A 10001-nucleotide genomic window follows, 5' to 3' on the forward strand; every position below is an offset into this window, starting at 1 on the left:
GTAGATCATCTGAAGCTCTTTGACTTAAAGTTTGATGTATTAATTTCAGTAGGTCAATATCTAGGCATGTGTTTTACATGTGCAATAGTCAAGTCTTCAGTTTCTGGACAACGACCTGGCCGACAAAAACCATATGAGAGGTTGAATGGTGATGAATCATGTTTGATAATTCCATCCCGTCCCTCCTTCTCTCCTTGGACGTCACCTCTCTCCCTCCCTGCCCTCCACCTCACCTCCTTCCCTCTCTTAGTCACTGCATGGATGTGTCATTGTTTCTATCACTTTAGAGGTTCATGCCCGCTGAAGCGCAGCGAGGTGATCTCCAGAGTGCCAAAACAGCGCCAAGATCTTTACCCCCCACCCACAAACACACACAAACCACCACCTCCTTGTTCCCCAACGGATGGCACCGTTGACACCTTCTCCAGCCAGGCCTGTGGGCCACATGATGGCATTGACCACACCTCCACGCCACAGTCGTAAAGCCCCGGGATGTATAAATAAGGGAGCAAAGACAGAAGAGGAACCAGAAGCTGAAACGACCAGATGAAGATGGAGCTTGCCGGGGTTCACTGGGTGCTTGCAGCTGCAGGGTTTCTTCTGTGGACCAGTTGTGCGTCTGCTGCACCCATGGAGTGCCACTTCAACTCCAGAGGTGAGCTCACACGCTCTCAAATTTTATCTTGACTTTAAAATGAAATATATATTCTGTCTGAGTTGATTATCTACTGCCATGTGTTGTTCCAGCGCTGTGTGTGTTCGAGGGGAGGCACTTCTCACTGGGGGAAACCTGGATGGACAACGCCTGTATGCAGTGCACCTGTCTGCACCCTGTTGGCGTTGGTTGCTGCGAGACGTGAGTACACAAACAACCTGTGTGGTTTGGCGTCCAGATGAACACAGTTACTGCTCGGCGCTGTTAAAGTATTCAGGCTCTTTACCTGAGTAAATGTAGCGATACCGTGATTTAAAAAATACTGTTACAGGTCCTGGATTCAAAGTTTTACTTAAGTACCACCAACAAAATACACCTTTAGGTAGTAAAAGGAAAATAATGTAGAATGGGAAGACATTGTTCATCGTTTTTTGACATTCTTGCCATTAAACGACTATCAGTTAATTGAGAAATTAATCAAATTAAAGTAATGAAACAGATCAATAAGGAAATGTTGCAGTCCTAATTTGATAAAAACCACTATTAATGACTATTAAAAAAAATGACTAAATTACAACTGTCAAACTGCAGCTGCCTCAGAGTGTTTTTATATTGTTGTCTTATTACTTTTTTTTATTTACCATTTTTATATGTTATTTATTCATTTTATTTGCACACAAATAAAACTGCATAAAATCCAGACAATTACAAAACTAAGAAATGTGTCAGGGAGGTAAAAAACAGGCTTATGCAACGGACCTCCGCTCAACTTCAGCTGAACAATAAACAACAAAACAGAGAAAAAGTAAAAAAATAAATAAATCTATACTACTGACGAAAACAGTATTTCAATGTTGTAGTTCATCTGAGACTGAGTGGAACTCTTTATTGTAGTTTTGGATGTTTCAGGATACATTAATAATTATATATCATATTTTGTAATCAAATTTTATACCTTCGTAAAATTAAAAAGTACATTTTCTAAGTTGCTTTTATGCTTTATATCTTACGGGGAGCCAATGCTGGTGAAAAGGGACAAATTTTAAGCCAACAGATATCACCATCAAACTTCCCCAGTTGATTCTTTATATTCAGACAATTATTTTTTACATTAAAAATTTGCTTAAATTTTATGTTTAAATATACAAATGAGGCATTGTATCATTACATAACTTCTGATTTGCATACATTTCAAGAACAAAATTGTTCATAAAATTCTTGTTTATTTTTGTTGACACATTAGTCAAAGGTTTTTACATATAGAATATTACATATCTCTTTTTATTACTCCATTAATCAGAAAATACTGTCAAAAGCCATTAAAAAAATACTTTTTGCCATGTTTTTGGGAATAAATGTTCTATAATTCAGGCTATGAATGATGTATGAATAAACCTCTCTGTAAAAACCTTCAGAATATAGATAGGAATAAAACTGTAAAGTCTGGTATTTGTAAGTGTGACTGAAGAGGGGATTTCTAGCTTGGAGTATGAGAGTAAAGATAAGATATATTTTATAAAAATCCGACTGTGAAACTTCTCCAGTTCATTACTCCCATTAGGAACCTTTTTTTTTTTTTTTTTTTTACAAGGTTTCTGAAATTTTATGTTTAAATACTGTGGGATGAAATTATCTGAAATGTAGCAGAGTGTAAGTATAAAGTAGCATTAAATGGAGGGAAATAATTAAGGTGCCAGTACCTCTGAACTTTACTTCAGTACACTGCTTGAGTAAATGTACTTTGCACCGCTTGCATTAAAAGTTCAAGACCATTTTAGCTGCTTTTGTTCAGGCCTCTTTCTTTGAAAATGTTTTTTAGGACTTCATTGTCTTAGAAAATCAATCATGATCTGCAACCTCCACCAGTGTTAGGAGTTTAAAGTCCACATGACAAAATAAGAGTTTTTAAGCCACAGTAGTCCTTGAGAAACTGCAAAAAAACACTCTTTACCTTGAATCTGCCCAGGGTGCATCGGCCGGTGGATTTCCCCGCGTGGTGTGAGGTGCGGGTGGAGCCAGTGACCTGCAAAGTGTCCCTGGTCCAGACAGCCGACCCCCGCCTGCCCTGCTCCCCAGGCCAGGACCTCCAGGACCCGAGCCATGGATCGCTTCAGCTGCAGCAGCAGCAGCAACTGGACGGGTAGAAACCTGCTCAGACCAGCGCCTATCTGTTCAACCTGTTGGCCTGTGAAACCAATACTCACTATAGTTTAATAACCACTTTATACACCAACAATTAACAGCATATTTTGGATTGTATTATCAACGTAGAGTGAAACTGTCTGTGAAATATATTTAAGTTAACCTGCGGTGTTGTGCAGCAGAGGATGTTATAAACACTGAGCACCACATGATGAACCATATTAACAAATTTAGGAAATCAAGGCGTCACTCTTTAGATGAAGCTTCACTTTGAGTATATGTTTGAGCTTAGTTATTACAGTAAGCTGTCTGTCTGCTTCTTTAATTAATCCAATAACAACTTATTGTAAATATGAACAAATACATACGTACATTAATATATATAACAATTCCTGTTGAATTTGACCTGTTCTCTGCTGTAACTCATTTACCCTCCAAATAAAAACAATTTTAAAAAAGTTGGATTTTGTGACGTCAATCCTCACACGTACTCTATCAAAATATAAATCACACATTTAATTAATTTTTCTCTTTGAGTATTTACATGATACAGTCTTTGCAAAAGCCCAAAGAAAAATAGTTAAACAGTAAAAATATTTTGAGTGAGAAACATTTGTGTCATGAAATAAAAAAAGAGCAAGTGTGCACAAGTAAAGGAATAAAAAGTGAAATAAATACAGAATTGCACAGCAACCACAGAGAGAGTTGCACGTCATGAGGTCCAAAATGAAAGGCGTATTTAAAGTTAAGATGCAATATGCATATGGAAAAGGCAAAACATAGGTTGCATAATATACATATGGAATCCATTACTGGCTCTGCATATACAACGGAAACAACAATAATAATGCTCCTTTGTTCCTGAAATGTGCATCTGTGTGCTAACACTTCTCATCTCCACAGAAAAAACAGACTCTGTCTCTATTTCACACACTCACTCATACAAACACACAGAGTCAACACCCTCTGAAAGACAGCATTAACTCGGCTGTCTTACACTGACAGTCTCTCACACACACGACAGTCAGATGTTGATGCTGTTGGTCCCTGTGAAGTGGGACATGTAGGATGCCAAGGCCGGGTTGGTGGGCAGCACTTTGATCGGCAGATCCCAGCTGAAGGTATCCACATCGACGTTCTCCGCCCCGGCCCAGACTGTGACCTCTGATTGGTTCTGCAGGACTGTGGGCGGCTCCATAGGCTCTCTGGCGGTGACGAATTCAAAGTGAAGGCGCCATCTCAGCATCACTGTAGAGGCAGAGATCAAATTTTGGTTGTTTAGTTGACGGGTGCAATCTACAACCTCACCACTAGATGCCACTAAAGCCCAGTTCACACCAAAGATTCGTGATGGAATGAGTTGAAACAGGCAGCTACTTACAATGCACCGTTCTGCAACGTTCTAAAAACCTGCTGGTTCACACCAATGCAACTAGATGAGATGGTGTATCATCTCTATGCAACAGCTCTTTGCAATTCAGATCTGATTTGCAGCTTTTCAGGTTTATTTTGTGGCTGAATATAATTTGTAGCTTCTTAAAATATGAATAAGGATAGTGATAGTGAGATACTGGCCGCATTTGTAACAGTGATGAAAAGACAGAAAACTGACTGACCTATGTCTGTGCTGAAACCTGGCGTGACGTTGAGGGGGATGGGGAGAGAGAAGTGGCTGGAGGCGGTGTGGAGGCAGGATTCCATGTGTCGCCCGTGTCCAGTCACACTGATGACCTGTCCGGGGCGCCGCTGGTACTGCTGCTGGATCTCCTCCTCACTCTGAAGGCTCACCGAATACTGGAACACACATATATACAGGACATTATTATTTAAATTTTAAAAACTAATGTGAAGCAAAACAGAAAGTGCATCAATGTACAAAGACAAGAGCAGTAAACACACCTGCAGGCAGGGAATGTCTCCCTCTGAGAAGTTGAACGTGCCGATGATGTCCTCCCCGAGTCTGTACACAGTCTTAAAGATGCAGAACTTCGCCACTTTGCCACGCATGTTGGTGATATTAAACATGTCTGGACGAAACAAAGCAACACACAAGTCAAATGTGGACAAATAAATAAAAACTGTGGAAAATATATATTAGAAAAAAAAAGATTAAACACAAAATTCAGAGCTGAATACTGTTACTATTAGTGTCTAACTTACATTTCTTTTACTTTGTTTTTTGTTTTTGACATTTGTTTTAGTGTTCAGTGTCCATATGATAGGTTTAAATGTCAAATGTAGGTTGAAAGCGGATATGGATGTAGCAATTAAGCTAGTGAGGCAACACAGTTTTATTTCTTGCTATAAATTTAATTTGTTCTCTGAAAATATTAAACTTCAAGACAATAAAAAAGCAACAACAACTGACATTGACAACACAGGATTAAAAACTGCTTTAAACTCCAGCGAAAAACAGCGACACAGTCCGACTTACGGGGACAGCGTCTCGAGGTGGTGACCATCAGCATGTCCAGAGCTCTCTCCAAAGGCCGAGCATCCCTGCGGCTCGATTCCTCTTCCTCCAGAAACGGGTTGGAGGGAGAAACCTCTTCATCCTGGGGAAACGGAGGCTCTGGCATGCCTAAAGGTCAGACAGGAAAATAACAATGTTCAAGATGTCACAGTGTGACAACAGTCAAAAGACAAAATAAAAACATTTTATTTACCACAAAAATATTTCTTTGGTTTCACAGCAAATAGTGTCACACCTGACGAGCACTTGAAGCTTTGCAGTGCAAAATACAAGCAATTATAAGTTAACCAAATGAATCTCACCTTGCAGGACGAGCACTCTGAAAGGAACTCTGAGGAGTTTGATAGGCGAGTTGACTCTCTGGCAGCCGATGGTCAGTTTGTAGACGTATTTCACCGCCTGGCCACGGAAACTAGGAGGACCGTCTATGGGTACGATCTCACTGTATGAATCTGTGAGAGAGTTAGTACGCAGGTCAGACTGTCTGAATCACTGACAGAAACAAATATAGTCATTTATAAATGTTACATGACCATTAGTAGGAAAAAATTAGATATGAAACATTTAAAGTCTATATAAGGTAAGGGGGTTCAGACACGCACTATGGTTTTCATTTCTTCTTTTAGACGCAGTATTAATTTGTCATGTTGTTATGACAGTCACTGAAAAAGTAGATTTCACATATTTAAAGCTTGTGAATTATGCATATGTACACACGTACAGGTTTTGCTCTCGCCAGGATCCAGGCGCAGGTCACAGAATAGTATCTTGGGCGGTGTGTCCAGCACACACTGACCTCGCTCTCCTGTAGAGGACAGGAGTTAATGTCCAGGTAAATCCAGACATGTTGCACACAAAGCAAGGAGGCTAATAATATCCAGAAATCCTCTGAAATCCTTCGAAATGTTGCAATAAAACTTATTTAATTTCTGCTTATCTCAGATTGTATTTTTCTTCCCAACACTCACCTCTGCTTGGAATAAGCACAGTGTTGCTCTCAGCCTGGACGTCCTGTTTGTTGCCCTGGGCCGGCAGGGACACTCTGGTCTCACTGGCATGAAACTGGCAGTGGATCTGGGCACTGGCCCATGCCAGCATCTCACTGAGACACATACAGAAAAGACAAAGATTACAAAGGGAACTCTACAGAGTGATTGATTAAATGATTGATTTATGTGGCCTGTATCACATGGTCCCAGTCCATTTGGGGTCACAAGACACTACACCACAACCAAGATGACTGTGTTGCCATAATGATGCACAGATCTTCAAATTCAAAATGAAAACATTTCAAAGGTCCCATAAACAGCGAAACTCTTATTCCGCCTCACAGACACTGCATATTACATTGATGTAAAGCCTACAAATATAAGCTACCAATGTCTATGATGAATCTCTATTTTATGTTTACGATTCTTGACTTTTTAGCATTTCTATTTTCTTACTATTTTCTACTGTTTATTCAATACAGGATTTGGGGGGGGGTTGATGTTTTCATGGCAATATAAAATAGATATTAGAGGGGGAACAATGATATATTGTATACAGTGAAAAAGGGCTTCTGAAGCAGTATTTTGTAAAGATGTTTGTCATGTGAAAGGTTATATTGAAGACTGATTCATAAATTTGTGTGATTGCATTCGTGCAATCACACAAATTTATGAATGATTGCATTCATGCTCATTTAAAAGGTAGTGTAACAAAGGATTTAATCGCTTTAAAACAGTTCAGTTATATTATTATTGTGTAGATTTTTTTCTTTCCCTGACACAAAAGGGCGAGTAAATAACAACAAAAGCAAAATAAACAACAACATAAAAACATTAGTATCTGCCAAATTGTTATTATAAACATCCATATCAGCAAAGAATTTCACACTGAGTGCAACCGTAGGTCACTGTGACCATTATGCACCAAAATACAAAGACAAATTCTCATCAGCATCCCCAACAATACCAAGATTACAGGGAAAAACAACAACAAAATGTTCTAAAAATAGTTGATTATCAGCTAAACAATTATTCAGCTCATAAGCACTAAGATGGAAGCTCAAACTCAACATACAGTCAGCACCTTTATTTCTAAATGTGCATATTTGAAGCCACAACTAACGTCTGTTTCAATAATAAATAAAATGCAGATTATTCTCTCAGTTAATCAATTATTAGGTGGTTTATGAAATTTCAGAAAATGAAAGTGAGAATGTCTTGGCTGATCAACAGTTAACTAACTCAAAAATATTAAGTTTCATATCATGAACTAGAGACCATCTTGTGAAAGGATCACTACAGCTGCCAAACAGTGGGCCAGGGGCGTAATGTGTTGGGGGAATGGCCCCTTCCATACTTCTACCCCCTTGTACGGGACACACGTCTTCAAATTCAACCTTCGTTTTGATCTTAATAACATAAATGCTGATGTTTGCCTACATCAGTTACATATAGTGGAGTACCAGTTCTTGTTAACACCAAGGACAACCTTCGTCTTCTATCTACAGCACATTAAATTCAACATGTGGTTTCCTGTAGTAATTTTTGTTTATATTGGTGTTCTTTCTAAACTTGGTTCATGAGATGTATCCTTCTTCCACTTGTCTTCTCTAATAGTTCTCATTATTTGTCTGGCAATCTTTACACTTCAAACTCGGTGGCATCTTAATGTCTATGTTCAGGTGTATGATGGGTGAAGAGATGAAAGCTGGGGTTAACTCCTACCTGCTGGCAGAGGTGGAGAGGTGGGACATCGGGTTGGTGAATGTTATGAGACATTCCATGAGCTCCCCGGCGAGAAACACGGGGCCTCGGGCCATGGAGGCCACCACCTCGATCATCTGTGAAGTAACGCCCCAACAACACCACGTTAACAAATTAAACCTCAAATGACTAATGTGGAGTACAAAACGCACTGGGATCCGAAATACGTCGTTTCGTTGTCCTAGTAATACTGAAGCTTTGCACAAACATACCGCTACAAGCTAACGCTGGATAGAAGTAAACTTGTTTGGTAGCTGGCACATACCTTGGCCTCAAACGACACTACGGCAACACAGTTACGTTGTCTTATCCCAGGACGCACCTATAGTTAATTCTCGAATAAAACAATACAATATTTAACCGTCTTTCCAGCAGAGCTAGGCATTGCGCGTCCTGCTAGCTTGCACTCCAACTACAGTAAACAACAAACGAAGATGTTCTACTTCCGCTGCTGTGCGACTAAACAGGCACCAAGGAAAACAAAACTGATGGATAATGAAAACCAAATATCAGCAAACAGACAGTTTTATATAGTGTGACTTATATTTAATGCCACAGCGTCATATTCATGTCAGTTAAACATTGTTTTTATAAAATTAAACGGCAAAGTAAAACTTCGGTAAAGTTTTTTGTCGGCCATTTCGAAGACGTCCCGTGGCACAGCGAACCAGAGGTGGAATGTTGCTATGGAAACTTACTGTAGGGAGGCGTAAGATCAGTATTGACATATTACCTTTGTTCTTGTTAGCTGACATGTCACATTCTGCCGAAGTTATTTTATGAACTCTTTATAAACTGTCTATTTATGAAAATGCGTCGATGGATGCTAATTCGAGGGAAGATTAATAAATAGGGGAAAAGACACCCCCCCCCCCTTTTTTATCCAGATGGTACAGTCTCAGGAGCAGCTTTGCCGGTTGGTGGGGTTTTATTCCCTAAATCTAGTTTGTCAGGCATCATTCACTCACAGGCTGTTTTTTTCATGTTGCTTCCATTCATTTTCTGATCAAATCGTTATTACCATCATTATTTTGTTATTCTTATGCGTAGAAGTAGTAGTAGTATTATTTTTTTTATTTTTGTATTGTGTCTCTTTTCTTTCCGTTTTTAGCGACACTGAGCCTATTCCAATCTTGTAATTGAACGTTGTATCTTCTTTTTAGGTCTATTGAGTACTTTGAAAACTTGTTTTTGAGAAACACTTAATATATTAAGTTTATTAATATTATTTTATTTATATTTGCTCATGTAGTGTATTGACTACATTTTGGCTTGACATTAAAAATGGCTAAAACAAAACATCCCATCATTTCCACCTTATATTTATATAGACAATATTACATTTAGTGTGACTTGAAAAACAAAAATGATGAGCTCTGTTGTGATGTCATTGAATGTCTATTTTTCATACAAAAGAGCAGAATCCTGAAATCATCCCCAAATGTTTTTTTTTCTTAAATTAATTTAAACTGTGCATAAAATCTTTAAAATTTATATAAATCATATGTTATATATTTAAAAAAAATGTTTTAACTGTATCTGGTAACTGAGATAAAATTTGCCTTTGTATGTTCAGAGTTTATTTTATTTTATTGTTATTATTGCTATTTTATTACACCCCACCCCTGGGGTGTTGTTGTTTAATATCACATTTCCATTCAATACATGCAGTTAAAAGCACTTTATTTGTAATCAATTTTCAATCTGAGATCTTCACAATTGTTTTCCGTGACGGCAATGTCTTTGTGCTACCCTGGCTGTACTTAATAAATGTGAATGTTACCATAATTAATAAAATAAATAAATAAAAATCCTTTGTGAAGAAATTAAAAAGAATAAACTTAGCTTAAATAAAATATAATAAAATACAGTAAAACAAAATAAAATTAACAACATAAAATATTTGTGGGTAGCCTGTGAGCGCTAGTCACCTGACAGTCATGACTGAGGGCGTATCCACCCCAAGGTGTCTGTGACA

General features: G+C 38.4%; 2 protein-coding genes across 2 annotated transcripts; one reads left to right on the top strand and one right to left on the bottom strand.

Moving 5' to 3' along the window:
- Nucleotides 1-546: 546 nt before the first annotated feature.
- Nucleotides 547-3235, top strand: msmp1 (microseminoprotein, prostate associated 1). Its single transcript, XM_049569266.1, has 3 exons — nt 547-655; nt 748-856; nt 2622-3235. The coding sequence occupies exons 1-3, from the start codon at nt 547-549 to the stop codon at nt 2797-2799; spliced, it is 396 nt and encodes a 131-aa protein (XP_049425223.1). The 3' UTR covers nt 2800-3235.
- Nucleotides 3235-8650, bottom strand: rgp1 (GP1 homolog, RAB6A GEF complex partner 1). The gene is made up of 9 exons (XM_049569265.1): nt 8289-8650; nt 7985-8100; nt 6239-6372; nt 5992-6075; nt 5573-5722; nt 5232-5378; nt 4697-4824; nt 4414-4591; nt 3235-4045 (listed from the first exon to the last, which is right to left on the bottom strand). Exons 2-9 carry the CDS (start codon nt 8098-8100, stop codon nt 3822-3824), a joined length of 1161 nt encoding a protein of 386 aa, XP_049425222.1. The 5' UTR covers nt 8289-8650; the 3' UTR covers nt 3235-3821.
- Nucleotides 8651-10001: the final 1351 nt, after the last annotated feature.

This window comes from Epinephelus fuscoguttatus, linkage group LG23 (genome assembly GCF_011397635.1).
Source record: "Epinephelus fuscoguttatus linkage group LG23, E.fuscoguttatus.final_Chr_v1".
In the NCBI taxonomy this organism is placed as follows: Eukaryota; Metazoa; Chordata; class Actinopteri; order Perciformes; family Serranidae; genus Epinephelus; species Epinephelus fuscoguttatus.

Bases quoted from the DNA above. Each gene is read 5' to 3' on its own strand.
- rgp1 (XM_049569265.1), bottom strand. From the start codon at position 8,100: ATGATCGAGGTGGTGGCCTCCATGGCCCGAGGCCCCGTGTTTCTCGCC. The intron at 4,825-5,231 runs GTAAGTCGGACT...TGTTTCGTCCAG, and splicing joins CACCTCGAGACGCTGTCCCC to ACATGTTTAATATCACCAAC. The intron at 4,046-4,413 runs GTCAGTCAGTTT...CTGCCTCTACAG, and splicing joins AGGTTTCAGCACAGACATAG to TGATGCTGAGATGGCGCCTT.
- msmp1 (XM_049569266.1), top strand. From the start codon at position 547: ATGAAGATGGAGCTTGCCGGGGTTCACTGGGTGCTTGCAGCTGCAGGG. The intron at 656-747 runs GTGAGCTCACAC...GTGTTGTTCCAG, and splicing joins GTGCCACTTCAACTCCAGAG to CGCTGTGTGTGTTCGAGGGG. The intron at 857-2,621 runs GTGAGTACACAA...GAATCTGCCCAG, and splicing joins GGCGTTGGTTGCTGCGAGAC to GGTGCATCGGCCGGTGGATT.